Source organism: Dendropsophus ebraccatus, chromosome 10 (genome assembly GCF_027789765.1).
Source record: "Dendropsophus ebraccatus isolate aDenEbr1 chromosome 10, aDenEbr1.pat, whole genome shotgun sequence".
In the NCBI taxonomy this organism is placed as follows: domain Eukaryota; kingdom Metazoa; phylum Chordata; class Amphibia; order Anura; family Hylidae; genus Dendropsophus; species Dendropsophus ebraccatus.
This window is the reverse complement of record NC_091463.1, coordinates 58,359,366-58,379,820: the sequence shown is the minus strand read 5'-3', so window position 1 is coordinate 58,379,820 and position 20,455 is coordinate 58,359,366. Positions and strand designations below refer to the sequence as shown.

The 20,455-nt window shown below is 41.5% G+C and overlaps 1 protein-coding gene across 10 annotated transcripts in view; it reads right to left on the bottom strand.

The window, feature by feature from the left end:
- Positions 1-20,455, bottom strand: part of KIAA1210 (KIAA1210 ortholog) — a 101,842-nt gene that overhangs the window by 46,336 nt on the left and 35,051 nt on the right. For 2 of the 10 annotated variants that reach the window (XM_069942889.1, XM_069942890.1), the window contains exon 1: positions 14,668-14,864. The exons of 2 other annotated variants lie outside the window; for them this stretch is intronic. In XM_069942889.1, the coding sequence (XP_069798990.1) occupies positions 14,668-14,702 (35 nt within the window). In that variant the 5' untranslated portion in view covers positions 14,703-14,864. Of the gene's footprint in view, positions 1-3,577; positions 3,630-12,330; positions 12,350-14,667; positions 14,865-20,455 lie in introns of those variants that run through there. 6 more of the 10 variants (XM_069942892.1, XM_069942894.1, XM_069942885.1 and 3 more) reach the window with 5 other exon arrangements.

Below are 20,455 nucleotides of genomic sequence, written 5' to 3'. Positions count from 1 at the left end.
AAAGAGGAGAAATCCAGTCTTTCCTTTATGACCTGTTCTCTCATTATAGTCTGCTCCTTGGTTTGGCTTCAAATCTTTGGCAGATAATCTGTCGTCAGATCTGTTGGTGGAATAGGGCCTTAAGATTACACATTTTCTGCTACATGGATGGATAAGCTACAGGTATCATGTTGAATAGGGTGCTGTAACCTATGTAACTCGAGTCCGAGTGCTGAGAAATTCCCTTTAAACAGCAGGAACAAGCCAATGTTAGCATAAAAATTACGACAATGGATAATGTGCTCTTTGAAGAATACAACAGACATAAAAACCATGATGCAGTAAAGTTAAGTATCAGAGAGGACAAAAAAAGACAGCAAAAGTAAAGCTGCTAAGCACAGGAAACATATGTACGTTTCTGACTCAGCAGGTAGCAGTCAATCTTGTGGATCCAACATCAAAAGACTGAAGACATCTTTTGGTGTAATAGGGCCCTTAAAAGTAATGCAGAACTTTATCACATCCTTTCCCTTGACCAACCCGTGCCTATAAAAATCTGCATGTTTCTGCTTTATGCTGCTGACCCATGTGAACTAGCTAGAGATGAGCGAACCGGGTTTGGGTTTGAGTCCATCCAAACCCGAACGTTCGGCATTTGATTATTGGTGGCTGCTGAACTTGAATAAAGCTCTAAGGTTGTCTGGAAAACATGGATACAGCCAATGACTATATCCATGATTTCCACATAGCCTTAGGGCTTTATCCAAGTTCAGCAGCCACCGCTAATCAAATGCCGAAAGTTCGGGTTCGGATGGACTCGAGCATGCTCGAGGTTTGCTCATCTCTAGAACTAGCATATCCAGAAAAAATACCTGACAAAGTTCCAAAATGGGCAACCTAGATTGGGCTTATAAGATTAGGGGTTTACAAAAGCACACTGAAATGGACATCCACATGTGCATACTAGCACTGCTGGAACATAAAGGGGGGGGGGGGGAATCACAGCTGCTGACTTATTTACCAGAAACATCGCCACTCTTACCCTCAGTTCCTGTGTAAGGGCCAGTTCACACTGAGCAAGATCGTCGGAATTCCGCCGTGCTCAGTGTGCTGCTGTAAGTGAATGGAGAGGGTGCGCGCTCGTCCGCTGCCGCCGCTCTCGGCTCGAAGAACTGACATGTTCATTCTTTGAGAGGAGAGGAAGCGGACGAGCACACTCTCCTATTCACTCAAAGCAGGACACTAAGCGCGGCGGAAAGCTCCGCCGCAGAATTACGCCGTGTTTCCTCAGTGTGAACTGGCCCTAATACTGCAGCTCAGTTATACTGGAGTAAAGCCAAGTTGTTATACCATACTCAAGGACAAGTGTAGTGTAGTGAACTTTTTGAAAGAAAATCAGCTATGTTTTTGTTTTTTGTTTTTTTATTATAAACAACCTTTAAAAAGAAAAAATTAGACAAATCTAACCTGCTGATATCTTCCTTTTGTGCATGGAACGCAGAGGATTATGGTATGTCTCTCCTCAGCACTATTTTCGTGTATTTAGTAGTTCCATCCACAGGCTAATTGTGTGGTTTGGAGCACTGTGTTGCTATCCATCAGGAGGAGAGGGCTGGCCAGGGGTAGGTCGGTGCTCTCTGGGCAGTAGTACAGCCCCCAGTGCTCCAAAAAGCCTGGATTTAACTACTAAGTACATGTAAATGGCAGCGAGGATGTAGGTAAGAGACAAAGCTTCATCCTCAGCACAGTGCGCACAATAGGGACATATCAGCAGGTAACCTGCTGATCATTTCCCTATAATAGGTGGTTACTACGTAACAGTACTGCAGAATTACTACTACTGAAGTGAATATGAATTAGTTTACAAAAAAATGTTTGTAAGTCTTTGGAAAGCTACATTATAATAGAAACCAAGACCATGTATAAATATACTGAATTGTGCTGACACAAAAATACATCATCATAATCGATTTACATATATAATTGGACATCTGTGTAAAACTACTGAATTAGTAATGTAGAGAAAAATTAAATAGAGGAGAAAAGCAAATGTACAGAGTATTATTAGTCCCAAAATGTTCCATTCCAGACCATTTTTCATGCAAAGTATGCAAATATTAGTAAAAGAGAATACAAGTGATAAAATCTCACATATGCAGATTTCCCCCTGGCTAGAATTGCTGCCAGTGTTAAACGTGCCCCCTGGTAGCTTCATAAACAAGCAGTCATTTTCAGTACAAGTAGAGCTGGCCAGATTTCCTGGATCAAGCTCCCTTTTCTGGAATGAAACATACCACTGAATAACAAAGAACAGCATTACCAAGTGTATTCCACTATTTCCATAGGAAATTTGTAAAAAATGTGGACCGCACCAAATGTCTGCATCTAGCTCCAAGATACGGATGTTTTCAGGGGTATAATGGAAGCCACATATAATCTATAAGGAAGACTATCTTCTGCAGCAAAAAATCTGGCACAATGATTTTTACATTCTAAACCAACAAGTTAAAATTACATAGAGAATTGATCAACCAAATTTATGTGCAAACCTCTGTGTTGGACAAGTGGGTGGGGCTTACTAAGGATCGTTTGGGCAGCCCCTCTGACTCCTCCTGCTTGGCATCTGTGTGTGTAATAGCACAGGCAGTGTGCAGGGGACAATTTCCCTCCTATATATACTTTTTTCCCCTACCATAACAACGCAAGGGTATTTGATTCGACTGTAGGGACGACTATTTCTAAACAGTGGGACATATTGCAACTCCTGCTGATCGGTACCTAGTGGAGAGCTTCAATTATTAGACAATGCAAATACCAGATTGAGGCCATGTTCACACAACGTAAGTAAAAGTATTAATTACGGCCGTTGTTACCGATTTGCAAAAAGGCCGTGACTTACATTGTGCTGCAGCTAAAGGGAATCCCTTACGGAGTGTATACACACAGTATACACTTCGGCTGGGATCGCTAGCGGCCACGCAAAAACCTGAAATGTCAGCTTACAAAATGGGGGGTTAGGTTCCGGCGGTGCACGCTCCATTGTGTGCAGCGGGGAATTCGGATGCGAGCGCACACGGGTGCGCCCGAATCTGAATTCAGCATAAGTGAAGATCATCTGGTCGGCTGTTCTGTGATCAGTCTGGGTCGAAGAACAGCCAGTGTCTTATGCCATGTAAACATGGCCTGAAAATAGATGTTAGATAGTACAAAAGACAGTCTGACAGATCCACTAGATGTAACTAAATAAAATAATCACCAAAATAACACAAGTAACTTAAGAAGACCCCCCTCCACCACCAGGGATTACGATAACTCACATGAAAAAACAAACCAAAAAAAAAAAAAAAAAAAAACACTATCACACCTACCTAGACCTGGGCCAGACTAGTGAGCAGAGGACCACATGATCCCCAAGCTGGCACACTAACAAAATAAGATTCTAAAATTCTAAAGTCCACAATGGTTAAGCGGACAACAAAGGTTGATTCAGGAATATCCTATTAGGCCTTACAGAGTATATGTCCTTCATACATTACAGCAATTAAAATTCTGCAATGTAGTTTGGAATTTGAATAATTTATTTTAATCTCAGCATCACCTGGCTGGAAGTCCTTTCTCATGTAACTGTATTTTTATTGGCATGTTCGTAGCTAAAAAATAAAGAAAAATACAGATGTAAATATACAGTCAATGTGACTTCAGAGTAATTCATGACCCTATGGAGAGGCAGACGGAAAGCATATCTAGAAGGACAACGGAATATTCTAATTATGTGAAACATCTGTACATGTCAGAGTTATTAGTAAAATCTTCTATTATATAGTCCAAGTACATATGTATTACCTTGTATAACAGAGGTAAGGGTAACTGGCCATTATGACTCCTAAAGGAAATGAGTCATCAGAATATGACTTTAAATCAAAATTTTTAAGTTACACGTGTTTAAAAAAAACAAAAAAACACCTGTCACGAAAAATAACTTTCGATAGGTTATTGATAACATTTTGTCTCACTGCTGACACTCTCTTTGATTAGAAGATATAGCCAAGTCTGATTATATTTCAAAAGTTAATTTTCTTGACAGGTACACTAAGATTTTTTTTTCTAATTTCTATTTTACTATCTATCCTTTGAAGTAACCCCAGCCAGTAAGCCTAATGATAAGCTGACACTTGCTCTTTTGCACCATTGTTCCTCATCATCACAGACAGAATTACAGAGAGGGGTAATGCTATAATTAAATATATATATACACAAAATAGGTGACTGTCACAGCTCTCCTTCCAGCACAGTGACACTTGCACAGGTCACAAAGTATGCCAAGAACACTCTCTCCTAGAAACATTGAGGATTATTGGCAGAAAACGACCACTTGGTCCATCTAGTCTGCCCTTTAAGTATTTCCATTCTTAGGATAGATATATGGTTATCCCAGGCATGTTTAAACTCTGTTATTGTAGATTTACAAACCACATCTGCTGGAAGTTTGTTATAAGCATCTACTACTCCTACTCCAGGGGCATAACTACCACTGTAGCAACCATAAACACATCAGGAGGCCCATCCCTGCAGTACAATGAGCCTCCTGAGCTGTCATCATACTACCAAGTTAGATGCCTACCATGGAAAACGCTATGGGTGTTAGGATAATAGGGGAGATGCAGTGGAGCTCTGGAGCCCCCAGGGAGCTCTGTGTGCGGCGCGGGGGGGGTGGGGGGGGGGGGGGAAGTACTTCCAGCGCAGGGAGTATCGCGTTAAGAAAAAAAACAGGTCCCGCGAAGCTCCGCCCCCTCCGCGCTAAGCCCCGCCTCCCGCCGGGGGAAGCCCGCCAGCGCGTGTGACCTGGGGGCTACAGAAATCATGCAGGTGAGTATAGATTTTTTTGTTTGTGTAGTGGTATGATGATGATGATGATGGAACAAGAGAATGATGTGGGGTGTAGTGGTATGATGATGATGGAACAAGAGGATGATGGGAATGTAGTGGTATGATGATGATGGAACAAGAGGATGATGGGGGTGAAGTGGTATGATGATGGAACAAGAGGATGATGAGGGGTGTAGTGGTATGATGATGGAACAAGAGGATGATGGGGGTGAAGTGGTATGATGATGGAACAAGAGGATGATGGGGGTGTAGTAGTATGATGATGATGATGGAACAAGAGGAAGATGAGGGGTGTAGTGGTATGATGATGATGATGATGATGATGATGATGATGAAGGAACAAGAGGATGATGAGGGGTGTAGTGGTATGATGATGATGATGGAACGAGGATGATGGGGATGTAGTGGTATGATGATGGAACAAGAGGAGGATGAGGGGTGTAGTGGTATGATGATGGAACAAGAGGATGATGAGGGGTGTAGTGGTATGATGATGATGGAACGAGGATGATGGGGATGTAGTGGTATGATGATGGAACAGGAGGATGATGAGGGGTGTAGTGGTATGATGATGATGAAACGAGGATGATGGGGATGTAGTGGTATGATGGAACAAGAGGATGATGGGGGTGTAGTGGTATGATGATGATGGAACAAGAGGTGTAGTGGTATGATGGAACAAGAAGATGATGAGGAGTGTAGTGGTATGATGATGATGATGATGATGGAACAAGAGGATGATGGGGGTGTAGTGGCATGATGATGGAACAAGAGGATGATGAGGGGTGTAGTGGTATGATGATGATGGAACGAGGATGATGGGGGTGTAGTGGTATGATGATGATGGGACAAGAAGTGATGAGGGGTGTAGTGGTATGATGATGATGAAGGAACAAGAGGATTATGAAGGAACAAGAGGATGATGAGGAGTGTAGTGGTATGATGATGGAACAAGAAGATGATGAGGATGTAGTGGTATGATGATGATGATGATGATGGAACAAGAGGATGATGGGGGGTGTAGTGGTATGATGATGAAACAAGAGGATGATGAGGGGTGTAGTGGTATGATGATGAAGGAACAAGAGGATGATGAGGATGTAGTGGTATGATGATGATGGAACAAGAGGATGATGAGGATGTAGTGGTATGATGATGATGGAACAAGAGGATGATGAGGGGTGAAGTGGTATGATGATGAAAGGGCAGGAGGATGAAGGGGTAGTAGTATTATGGTGGAGGTGGTTGTAGTATGATGATGGAGGGGCAGGAGGATGAAAGGGGTAGTAGTATGATGATGGAGGGGCAGGAGGAGGGGACAACATGGGGGGCATCTGTAAGGGGGATAAAATGGGGGGCATCTATATGGTTGATAACATGGGGGTAATCTATATGGGGGATAACATGGGGGGCATCTATAATAGGGACAACACAGGGGGCCATCTATAAGGGGGAAACATTGGGGGGCCATCTATAAGGTGGACTACACAGGGGGTGTATACAATAGGGGGATATGTACTATAAGGGAGTCACAGAGTCAGGCTACCCACTAAATGAGGGTGTAAAGGGGCCAATACAGATGTGCAGTTTGTAGAGAGATGAGGATGGTGTCAGTGTGAGGAGCCTAATATGTTTGTCTGGCAGATTCTGTGGATTCGTGGCTCCAAAAAGTTCTCATAATGGCCCTGGGCAGATGGAGAAGATGAAAAGGGAAGAACTCCGATCAGAGAAGACGTCCCCTGTGAGTCACCTAATATATTTGCACTGTAATGTATATGGTGTATAGAGCCTGTGTAGAGCTGGGGCCACCTCTATATGACTGGATGAGGTGATATTGGTCTATGTACAGAGGATTTTATTCAGTAGCAGCGGTTGTGTTAGTCAGTATGTGGTAAGGGGGGGGGCCCAAGTTCTTGCACCAGGGCCCAAGAGACATTAGCTACGCCCCTGGGGAGATGTCTATTTTTTGGAGGGGGGTGCATGTATTGGGGGAGGGGGGCACTAGGTGAGATGCTTACCATGGGGGACACTACGGGACATGCAGGGGGTCGGGCGGGCTCTGACCCAGATGCCAGGGTGAAAGGTTTCCCTTAAAGAATAAAAAGTAGCACAAAAGGACATTTATAAGACATTAGACAAAAAGAAGGAGTGGGTCAACAATAGACGTGCATATTACAGGTACATCAAGATCAAGGAGGATCTAGGTGGATCAAATAATTTCAAAAATACTCCAGTGGGTTTTCCAGACTGTATAGAGGCTGTAGGGTGTTCCAGTCATCAGATTTTTAGCCTCACATGGAGATAAAAGTATCAGATTTCAGAAAAATGTACGCAGGTTATACACAGGTATTAAGGAACTTCAATGATAAAATGGCATTTGATAAATAAGCCAGTAACTTGTTGCCAAAATGGTTTAATACTAATGAAGCCTCCAAAAACGTGCGTCATGAAGCCCACAGCATTTTTACACCAGAAAGTGTTAGAGGAGGAAAGGTAATTATTAGAGATGAGCGCAACTTGAGCATGCTCTAGCCTATGGCTGTATCCATGCTTTCCCAGCCCCCATTGGGCAGCATCCAACTTAGTCAGCCACAGATATTCAAAATGCCAAGTGATCCGACTCAAACTTACTCACTTATCTCTAGTAATCATACAAATACAAAAAGAAAACAGACATGTAAGATGAGAAGTAGAGGATCTATACCCACAGGAGAGGAGACTCCTGGAGAAGAAGAAAAAGAAAAAAAAAAAAAAAGAAAAAAAAAAAAGAAGAATCTGAACTTTTTCCATCTGGGAATAATTGGAGGAATAAAGAATTCTACCTCCGTCCCCCTTCCTAAAAATATAAAACAAGAACTTAATAAATGTTCATGATTGTAGAAAACTACATTCTATGGAAGATGTGAATAAGTTACACCATGACTGTTTGGGAATACATTTGGATTCCCAAACATGTGAATAAATGTAAAGTTATGCAAAAAAAAAGTAGTAAAGTTATGCACCTGGGTACTAATAACCCGCATGCATCATATGTCCTGGGGGGAGTTACTCTGGGAGAGTCGCTGATAGAGAAGGATCTGGGTGTACTTGTAGATAATAGACTACAGAACAGCACACAATGTCAGTCAGCTGCTTCAAAAGCCAGCAGGATATTGTCATGCATTAAAACAGGCATGGACTCTTGGGACAGGGATATAATATTACCGCTTTATAAAGCTTTGGTGCGGCCTCATCTGGAGTATGCTGTCCAGTTTTGGGCCCTGATTCAATGAAAGGATGCTGGAAAAGGTACAAAGACAGTAAAGTAAACTAATAAGGGGCGACATGGAGAGAAAGGAACGGCTGCACATCCCATCTATGGCTGATACTAATGCCGCTAGGCCCATTTTAAAATTCTACACCAGGGTGTCTGTATACAGTATAATTTCATCAAACCATAATGTCCCGTGTACCACGTGCAGGTCCCCGGTTCACACGGGTCCCTACGCTAACTCCACACCGTGTCGGTCAGTGACCGCCAACCCTGCAAAGCATGCACATGCAGGGAAGGGAGGCCATGGAATGTAACCCCAATGTCACAGGACCAAACCCAAACTGCCCCACCAGAACCCAGTCAGCACCACGGGCAGGGAAGGCTGCCCCCAAACAACACAAGTAAGAATAAGGTATTACACTCACCATTACTGCTCACACAGAATGGGGAAGACATAAGGTACTGACATGTGAGCACAGGCATTAGTATCAGCCATAGATGGGATGTGCAGCCGTTCCTTTCTCTCCATGTCGTGTTAAAATAATAAGGGGAATCGAGTATCTTAGGAGGAGAGATTAAAAGAATTAAACTTGTTTAGTCATGAAGAGAGACGTTTAAGGAGAGATATGATTAATTATTTAAAGTATATAAATGGACTGTAGAAAAAATATGGGGAAAACACAAGGAAGCAGAAAAAAGGTTTAGACAAGTTCTTGAAGCAAAAAAACATTAACGTATAAAAAGAAGTACAGTGTTACCTTGGTTTAAGAGTAACTTGGTTTAAGAGCGTTTTGGTTTAAGAGCTCACAGTTTTTAAAAATTGTGACTTGGTTTAAGAGCATTGCTTTGGTTTAAGAGCTCCCTGGACTGGGTGGGAGCCGAATGGGGGAGGGGCATGGTCTGCATAGTGGGGTCTACAGCACTGTACTCCGACCCAGGAAGTCTCCCTCACCTTCCAAATCATAGCAGATCCACTCCAGGCTGGGGCTTACATCAGGGGACAGGACTGTGGGGTAATCTCTTCATAGCGGTAATCCCTCTCTCTCTGGACAGAGAGTGCTGTTATACTGTGCTCGCATCTGCCCTGCTCATTCCTTCATGCTCCCTGCAGTCTCTCTCTGCCCTTGTGTTTCCCATCCTCCTCATTACTGTACAGTAACTTATAATATCACATATTCTGCTGTTTCTGTTTGTTTCATTATATTTACCTGTTATTCAGAATAATAAATAATTTTTGGGGTGTGGAACCAATTGTTTGCATTTCTATGATTTCTTATGGGAAATTTTGTTTTGGTTTAAGAGCGGATTTGCATTACAAGCATGGTCCCGGAACGAATTATGCTCGTAATCCAAGGCACCACTGTATAAAATAATATACACCCCCTCCTTCTCACTTTCTTGGTTTACTGATGGTGGTTGTCTTTTTTTAAAACCAATATACTTTTATGTAAGTGCTCAGACTTACATATGATGGACCTTCCAAGGCTGGTCTTTGTTTCTTTAGTTAAAGTGACTCTGTACCCACAATTTGACCCCCCCCCCCAAACCACTTGTACCTTCGGATAGCTGCTTTTAATCCAAGATCTGTCCTGGGGTCTGTTCGACAGGTGATGCTGTTATTGTCCTAAAAAAATACCTTTAAACTTGCAGCCCCGTGTCCAACGGGAGTATCTGTGCCCTAACTTTGCACCACCCCTCCATCCCTCCTCCCCACCCTCTTCATCATTAGGAATGCCAAATTAAAATTTCAAATCCCAGAACCTCAATGGTGTCATCACAGTACAAGTTTAAAGTTGCTTTATAGCGCTCACTTCTGCCACAAAGTCATGTAAGCAACAACGAAGAGGTAAGGTCCTCTTAGGATGTAATGTCCTGTGGTCTTTGTCCAGCTGGACGCTGTGTCTCTCTGGCTTTACCAACAGAAAGTAGCCTCCAGGGTAACATTCACATCCTGTTTGCCAGTGGCTTAAGGATGGCCCTGCCCTCACATATTATTTCAGCAAAATCCATTGTCAGGCTCATCCATCCATGTGTTGCTAGCACATCTCATACCATACCGGGGGTTGTGGGTGCCTTGGTCTTATTTCTTTGCAAAATGATCTTTAAATCAGACGTGTGGCTCAGGAAGAGAGCCGTGACTAGTCATCGGGGTAGGGTCCTAGCCACTAGTGATTAGTGAATAGTATTTGATCAAATAGCTATTCAAGCTATTTGTTTTCGTTTGAATATTCGAAATGCTGTAAAAATTTGATTCGCCCTCCCACCCCCCTGGCAGTTTTTTCCAGCCAATAAACATGCGGGGGGTGAGGCACTAGGAATAGGTAGGACTTTGAAAAAAAGCTTTAACTATGATTGGCTAAACTACGTCACCTCCTGAGTAGACGAAAAGGCGATTTCAGATTTGTGTCACTTGCTGGTTGGAGCTAGAGAGGGAGAGACTGTATACCAGGGAGAGAAAGCTTTTATATGAAGTTAGGTAGGAAGGGACCCCCAAAACCCTTGTTAGGACTAAAAGTATGGAAAACAGAGATTTAGAAGGTGTTTTGAGACAGTGGAGGGGAAATTTATCAAAGGATGTAAAATTTAGACTGGTGCAAACTGCCCATAACAACCAATTACAGCTCTTTTCTTTCAGCAGAGCTGAAAGCTGAGCTGTGATTGGTTGCTGTAGACCGTTTGCACGAATGTACATTTTACACCCTTTGCTAAATCTCCCCCAGTGTGTTCAGGGTCCTATTTTTAACATTTACCGACCAACGATTGCAAACAAGATTGTTTACCATTAACCTGAAATTGTTCACCGAACTATAGTTGTTAGTTCAGTGATCGTTTATTCCATCTGATCCCAGCAAATCAATGAACAATGTCCAATTACACTAAACAAAAAGTGAACAAATGCGGAACGAATGTGGAATTACAGCGAACGATTAGCAAACAATAGTTAGCAAACTATAATCGTTCCGTGTAATAAGGCCCTTGGGTAAGAAGGGACCCCCAAAAGTTAGATACACTCAGGAATGCTTCCCCTGGGTGTTCCAGATGCATTCCAGAGGTGTTGGCATCATTTCCTGAGGTTTCATTGTGGACTTGGTGACCTCCAAGTGGTCGAATATTGATTTCAAAGAGTTTTTTTTCTCCCATAGACTATAATGGGATTCAATATTCAATCGAATATACGACTATTGGGGGCTATTCGAATCAAATTTTGAATTTTCGATTATTTCACTATTCGTTCTTCTCTACTAGTCACAGCTCTCTTACTGAACCGCCACAAATATGCTGATTGGTTCCCTATAATATTAGAACTTAAAGTCCTCTTTGAGCGTTTGTTGAAGCAATGCTTTACATTGCTGGTGGTCAAGTCGAGGCATTGGAAGGTGGTCCATGTGGGCTAAAGCAAGTCAGAATGCCAGCCTATTTGTAAAGTAAAAGGTGAAGTCGATACTGAATGCTCTCATTTCTGATGGAGGTTAGAACTCTCACTGCTGATCATTATGCAAAAGATACTAAACTAAAGCAGTTATGTGCCTTCTGATTTATTTAAAAATAAAGTTAAGAGAAATCTGTCGCCATTACGGATTAGAACCAGATGCTTATATAGAATGATGAAAAAAATAAAACAGATCAGAAACTAATTTTCTATACATCATAATTGTACGGGTGGTTGCCAGAGACCCTGATAACTGCATACAAGAATATACTTTACAGCAAAGTAATCTGTGAACTGATGTTCATTAACCTCTATGGGAGAGTGTTCTAGGCAGGCTCTGTGACTGTGCAAAGAGAAGGCGAAGGTGATCTTTGACCATCAAGCCCTGCAAATGATGTGATCCTGTCAAGAGTGTGTAATAAATTATATATATATATATTTTTTTTTTTTTTTTTTTTTCCCTTTTTTTATTTTCTAAAGTTAGCCCATTATGAGGCTAAGGGATCAGAGTGAATAACTACAAGATTATTTTCCATACCACACAACCTACCCCCTAATACCAAATTCCAGTATAGAAGTCCAATAGATAACCTATACAAAGCAACACCTTATACTGTATAAAAATGTCTAGGTTCTTTAGGGAATCAAGGCAAAACTATTAACGTTTTCAGGTTTACTAAACAAAAGATAGGAGTGCTTAAAGTTACAAATAAAGGACATACATAGATTGTGAAAACACAATAAAAAAAAAAAAATAGGAAAAGAAACAAATATCTAATACTTAGCGGTCCTTTGGTAGAGTCCTTTGCCTGTTGTCAGGGACATGGGTAGATAATATACACAAACCCAAACGGCTTGCTTCCCAAACTTGTGTTGCCATAGTGGAAATGGACAATTATTTTTATACACTTCAGTACTGGGCTGAGTTTAAAGGAGACTCCTCCCCCTCCTGGGTCAGCCCACAGGGAGGGCACGTCATCATTCACACACAATGACACATCCTACTTTCAAACATTAATTGTAACATTTATAAAACATAACTCCAAATTCACATAGAAGTTACACTGATGAGAAGCCATTTATCCATCAATTTACATTCAGGAGACATTATTGGAGTTTATACTTAATATAATAACACTGCTTGTACCTGGTAAGCTTAATGCATGCACATCATATAATAACACTGCTTGTACCTGGTAAGCTTAATGCATGCACATCATAGTCATGGTAACTACACATGGACGAATCCTATGAAGAATCCTTCCGCCAGATTCACACGTACCGGATCCTCAGATACTGGATGTCACTAACATACGACGAATATGTATTCTTATAGAAACTAAACAGGCAAGGGATCCGCAGCGGTTTTTGTTGCGTGTGAATCTGGCCTTAAAAACATTTTATAATATTACAGTTATAAGGCCCCTGAGAAAGGGGATTATTATTAGTATTATCATCCCTAATACAGGAATAACAGAAGAGCTGCATGTATGGTCACATGGATTTTTTCCTTCTCTACCAAGACATTAGATTATAAAATATAATATAAAGACAGACATGTCAAATATTTTGATCCATTGCATTATAGACCCTATTACACAACAAAAGGGGTTAATCAATTTCCTTTAAGGTATCTGCAGTTTTGACCAAAAAAAAAAAAAAAAAAAAAAAAAATGAGCACAGTATTTTTACTGTCAAATATGATGGAATTTGTGATAGAGGCTCAGATGCAGATGAACACAGTCTGAACTGTGACTAGAAAGCAACACAGTGAAACTCTCAACTGTCCATAAAAGATGCTTTATTCTAAGATCTGACTGAATTCTAGAAGTTTGTCTGTAGTGGGCGCTTGGCATACGCTCCTCTCTACCTACTCTCAGCTTCCTTCATGTTGGCACATTTTATAAGACACCTACAGGAACCCTCCCTTCTTGCAGCAAAGTTTACATACTTTCACTTGGGCAGAAATGAATCTCCCTAACCAATCCCAGAAGACCAGGAGTGGATCTGTTCCAAATTATCAAGCCGCAGATGTTTCCTGCCAACATTTTTGGGTTAATAAGATTCAGCCTATAAGGTAAGGTGTGCAAATTATTTGAAACGTCTTTCTATCTTGTTTTACTCTGCAACTCTGTGTTCATGCCAAGAATTTCTCAAGTTCAAGCTCAGATTCTCAGCCTCCATACAACATATTACACGGAGTAATTATGAAAGACTCTAGTCGGAATACTATCTATGGATTTTAAGGAAACCTGTGGCAGCAGAATAAGGGAAAGATAGAGCCTCTTGGCTAGCACCACATGCCTGCATTAGCTTTTACTAGAGCCAAGTGTTTCTTAGTATCGAAACTCAAAAAAAGCTTTTGCAAAACTTAGTATGGCTATGCTGAGACATAGGGAGAGTGAAGGAACAAAACTCCAAGCCTGTCATCTGGGTGATAGTCATTGCATAAAATATATTCTACTTTATGCACCCATTATATTAGTTTACTATCAAGGGACAGCAATTATGTCAGGAGATAAACAATTCAAATACATCAATGACCTAAAATAATGGAAGTATACTGATATCTAAGGGGAGTTGTACTCCGCACAGTAGTCGATACAGATGTTCCTCCTATTGGAAATGGTTATATGCTTTTATCATATATAACTGATTTTTCTTTTACTTATTTTTTTTATAGAAAGTTCAGTCAACATTTAAGTTTATTAATCTCATCATAGATACATTTGGGGCCAAGAACTGTTCTCTCACATACCATATGCTTGGAGGGCAATAAATCAGTCAGCACTTCAGTCCTGTCAATCCCATAACATGAAGACCAGGACAGATACTAGAGCAGGAAACTGAAAAAACTACTCTATAAAAAGGTAAGCATGCCGACACTAAAGGTAATTGCCAAAAATCTGCTGAGATGTGATGTCGCTCTCTGGCGATACATAGTACAACATACATACATATCTCATATCAAATAGCAATCTAAATTTTGCCACTTGATCCTACTGTTTAAAGGGAATCAGCTGAAAGGAAACCTGCTTTTCTTCTTCGAGTCTGTTTGTGGAAGGCAGCATCTAAAGACAGAAGCAACAAAGGAACAAAGAATGCAGGACAGACTTACTTTTTACCTTTCAGACAACTATACAATGCAGACATTGTCGGACTGCTACAATCCACCTATTGCATGGTCTTCCCTGCGGTGTCCTGAGCTCTGGCTGGAAGAAACAGTAGAAGTCCTCACAATCCAATTCTGTAAATCCCCACACATAGAACACCTAGAATGTGCGGAGACACCAGTCCCAGCTAACAGGCAGAGCATGATCTCCGGCTGGGAGTAAGGAGGCTGTGCTTATTCCATACATGGATGATCCAAGTAGCCTCCCCTTCCCCATTCTCATTCCCTCTCACTCTGCTGGGAAAACAGTATCCCAAGTGCACAACCCCAGAAACAGCTTGACAGCTTTGCCTCAAGGCAAGTATCCCTAAGGTAATCTGAAGGAGAGGTTGTTCTGCCACAAAGCTATTAGAATTTAGGCCAATTTCAACAGATGGATTTTAATGAAGATTTCTCTGGATTGCAAACACATGATTTCAACTAAGCATTTGCACAGCAATACCGATGGTGGGAAAGTGCCTTTGTTTAAGAAAGAAAGAAATCTCATTGTTTGCAATACTCTAACATTCCACACAATCCCAGGACGTAGGAGGGATAACTTATTCACCAAAGGATATTAATATTTTATTTTAGGTCACTAATAAGTAAAAAAAAAAAATACAGACATATCTGCTCTTGTTAAAAAGTGCAGAAATTATGGGACCTGATCTGAGGCTTAGTGGGCCAATTTGTCAGCTCCTTCCTGCTTCCTAGCTGAAAAAGTGAGCAAACAGGACAGGACTTCTGGTTGCATCCCATCTCTTAGAATAGGTTCATGTTACATGTCTACATCCTGTTGTGATCCTCTTCCTACTTTTCTTCAGACTTTAAAAAAGTTACATTTTTAACTTGAAACAATTGGAAATTAGAAGCTTTTTAAGAATTTTTTTCCTGATGTTCTTTTGTGTAAGGGCCCTATTCCACCGGACGATTATCGTTCAGATTATCGTTAAATCGTTCGAATCTAAACGATAATCGTTCGGTTGAAATGCAGTTAACGATTAACGACCGAACGAGAAATCGTTGATCGCTTTATAAGACCTGGACCTATTTTTATCGTTGCTCGTTCGCAAATCGTTCGCATTAAATAAGACATCGTTCGGTCGTTCGCAATAGATACGAACGCAATAGCGAATAAATACGGAAAAAGAAACGATCGCAATTACGATCATAAGTAACGATTATCGTTCCATGGAAATGAGTGAACGTTTTCAGGTCTTTCGCAATAGCGGTCGTTTGAGATCGTTAATCGTTAACAATTATGCTAACGATTATCGTCCGGTGGAATAGGGCCCTAAGTTTGCATCGGCTTGTACCAGTTGCAGAACAGATTTTTTTTAATGCTTAGTTTATGGAAATGGCTCAAAGAGTCGCCCCCTCTGTGATCTGACTTATCCACTAGCCAGTGGATTGGGAACATTTAACCCTTTTGGGCTATGTTCCAACACAGTATTTTTGCTCAGTATTTTGCAACCAAAACCAAGACCTGGTTTGGTTGCAAAATACTGACCAAAAATACTATGTGGGAACATAGCCTAGAAGTAAAATGTTTTACACACCCTATCCGTATGTGTTTGGCAAACTTCTGCCAAAACATTTATCCATAGACCCCAATCATCTGCCGGAGGTGATCGAGGTGTCATTTTGAATGATCTCTGATCTCTACCAAGTTTGGTGCACAAACATCTTAGAGGGCATTCACACGTTCTGTGATAAAGGTCTGTGCATGGAACAGATTAATGGAGCTCCTGGTATCGCAATTCATTATGATGCCAGGAGCTCCAAATCAGTTTAAGGGTGCCTTCACACCTACCGACTCGCAGCGTTAATAACGCTGCGAGTCGGCTAGGTCCTGGCAGATCACTGTCAGTACATACACGCAGCGGTCTGAACGACCGCTGCGTGTATGTAAATCTGCCGGCCGCTTAACCCCTTGCCGGCCGTCTGCCTCCTGCTCCGCTCTGTATACATTACCTCCTCGCTCCACGGGGTCTCGGCGTCCTGCTCTTGCGCCCGGCCAATCAGTGTGTTGCCCTGCCGCAGCCACTGATTGGCCGGGCGGGAGAGCAGGACGCCGGGACCCGTGGAGCGAGGAGGTAATGTATACAGAGCGGAGCGGGAGGCGGCCGGCATCACAAGGGGTTAAGCGGCCGGCAGATTTACATACACGCAGCGGTCATTCAGACCGCTGCGTGTATGTACTGACAGTGATCTGCCAGGACCTAGCCGACTCGCAGCGTTATTAACGCTGCGAGTCGGTAGGTGTGAAGGCACCCTAAGGGTAGCTATACACCTATACACGTAGTCTTTCTTCTGTGGCGCTCAGAGCCTGAAAGTTCCGCCACGTGGCTGTGTCAGTACATATCTAATGTTAATACAAACAAAAAAAAAAAAAAAAAAAAAACTTTGATAATTGTTGAATCACACAATATATAAAACTACACAGAATGGAGTTTAAAATATTCCACACACAGGACCAAAATATCACAGCAAGATGGAGTACTCCAAAATGAAGATATACAGAGCATAAAGATCCTAAATTATTCCAAGTCCATAGTTCTAGTGAGCATATAGCCACAAGTCTAATGGACTAACCAAAAACTCAATACAATAGCGATACCAAGGCACTGAACTCAGGGCTGTATTACCAGCTGCTGCCCTAGGCACTAAACCTGAAGACGCCCCATCTTCATTTACCAATTAGCATCATGATTTTATTGGGCGTATTGCTAATAATCCTGGTAATCAATGATTAGAGCAGTCTGCATATTGTCAGAAGGAATTCTCACCACAGGATTGGTAGGTTATAGCTCCAGCTACTGGAACTGGATGACACCAGCATACCAGACCTGACCAATACCACCATAAGCACACCCCTCCTCCCCCTCCCTTCGAAAAGACACCAGATTTACTGGTAAGTCTGAAAGTGATGTGAGAGACTAAAAAAAAAAAAAAAAAAAAAAAGTTGTTTTCTTCCCACTGCAAGGTGCTGCCCTAGGCACCGGACCACAGGTGCCTAGTGGTAAATGCGGCCGTGACTGCATTTCCCTTTATTAGCCTGGTATCCTAGATCCCATATTTTACTATTGTACAGTAAAGTTGCCCATCCAAGGATATTATCAGGAAATGTTGAGACATTATATTACCTGTGTCAGTACAGTAGCATGAAGATTTTAACTGATTTGAAGCTCCCAGCATCATAATGAATCATGATGCATTCTTTTCCGCAGCACATCTTCCGTATATATGAACTATGCTGTACAAGGAACATTTAAATGCCCCCTTCGGCTCACCAGATTTCCAGTACCTTTACCTCCTATATATAAAGTCCATATTCATAGTATTAATGACACCCCCCCCCCCTTTGTACCCCAGACAATAAGAGTGGGTGGGTATAAAAGTAGGTGCCCTCCAGTTGGTAGCTAGATCCCTCAGCATGTAAGTGGGCCTCCGTAGTGGTTAAAGGGGTTATCGGACATTTAAGAACTCTTTGTGCGTTTCTTTCCTTATATACAGTAAAACAAAAACATCCTATCCATATCTCTCTACATTCCCCTGATGTCCTCCTGTGGTGTCTCCAGGTCCCACAGTCGTTGCCATTTTCGAGACAGACTTGCCTTAGCCCCTGCTTTAGAGCACAACACTTTACAGTTCATTGTTGTGGTGGCGCTACTCCCAACTCACCACTGTCTGGTAGGAAACAGTCTGAGTCTTAGGGTACTATTACATGGAACGATAATCGGCCGAAACGGCCGTTTATCACTCAGTGTAATAAAGACAACGATCAGCCGATGATCGTTGTCATTGGCTGATCGTTGATATAGGTTAGAACCTATAATTGTCAGGCGTCGACGTGCATCGCTACGTGTAATAGCGGTGCACGGCCGGCGACTTGACGATCTACATTACCTATCCACATTCCAGGGCTGCTGCTGCGGTCTGCTTCTCTACGGGTCCCGCACACTCTAGCTTCAGAGCGGCCTGTCTCTGAAGCTAGAGTGCTCGGGACCCGGGGAGAAGCGGACCACAGCAGCAGCCCTGGAGCGTGGATTGGTAAGGTATACCATCTAAGCAAGATGTTTCCCATCCTCTCCATTCCATTATAATGTGCCTGCACTTACATTCAGCTATACAGACTGCTGGTATAATCTGCATGCACTCACGCTCCGCCATTCACACGGCTGTGGTAAGTTTCTGTCACTGTCCTTCTGCACAGCTGTGTGATTCTCACTTCCTGGTCCATGCTGAAACACACAGAACTCTGAAAGCAGCCCTGCTGCTCTATTCTAACTTGTTGTACTACGCTACAGCATTATGGGGATCTGCAGCTGTGTCTTCATTCTTATGCAGTTACTATACATTATACTCCACATGCTGATTGCTATACTGTCAGGAACTTATAATATGACGCATTCAGCTGTTTTTCATTGTCATTGGCATTTTCATCTGTTCTACATGTAATAATAAAATGTAGAATATAAAAAAAAATCATTTTTGGGATGTGGAAGCAATTGTCTACATTTCTGTGATTTCTTATGGGAAAATTTGCTTTGGTTAAAGAGTGTATTTGGATTACAAGCGCAGCCCCGGAACGAATTATGCTCGTAATCCAAGGCACCACTGTATTTATTACATGTAAATAAAAATACCATGAGCATGTTCAGATATATGTACTGAACTACCAGAACCAATAAATACCCAGGAATTAATTATAAGAAAGCCAGGGATACACAAAGTACACAAAGCACAAGTAAAAACACATGTACTGGTCAATAACAAGCCAATAAAAATACATAGAAATGTGTATGTCTTAATCACTTATATGAATAATCCCTTCATATGAACAATGACAATAGGAAACCATTCATTATAAAGAAGTTATAATAATATGTGCAAGTATAATAAAAATGACCATTCACCTCTAGACAATTATAATGTGACCATTCATACCAAATCCATGGCAGCCAGGGCTGAATAAATCTAAGCCTACAGTAACTTCTCACTGCGCTCAACAGACATTATAATTATAGATTGCGAAACGTGAAGTGTGAAATACGTGTAACGTTCATGCTGCACATAATGAATATGTACATAACATAACAGACAACGACAATATGTGTCCGCATAATAATCCAGCAGAATACAGTAAAATAATAATCCCTCTGGCATTTGCTTCACCGCCAGCTACAAAAAAGTGACAATAGTACAAGGGATTTATGACAAGTCAGGAGTCTAATAAACTATTTCTCAATATGTATACACCGTACAACAATCCTGCGTGAAATGCTAAACACACTACCAGCAATGGGTTTTATTTTTGACTTGGTGTGTTCTATGGGTCCATTGTGTTTTTTGTTTTGTTTTTTTTCAAAACAATTATCTAGGTAGTGGGTTTTTTTTTTTTTGCTTTTCTTTAAAAGGCTTCTCCAGGATACAATAAACACATGTAATAAATAGAGGAAACACAAAAATGTAACGGAAAAAATACGTGAAACTCAAAAGAAAAAAAAAAAAAGAAAAAAAAAAATGGTGTGCACAAGAGAGACCCTGAAAAACCGCATCTAAACTTATGTATATTATCGTTCTATAGGATGTATGATGGGTTTGTTTATATAAATCATGTTGACTGCACTTAGATTGCACAGTTAATACTGTGGTCCGCCAGATTGTAATGGCCTCATTATGCGTCCTGGATATAGTATGGCCCACCTTCCTTCCCATCTCCATTTATCTATTTCAGCTTGACACCTTGGGG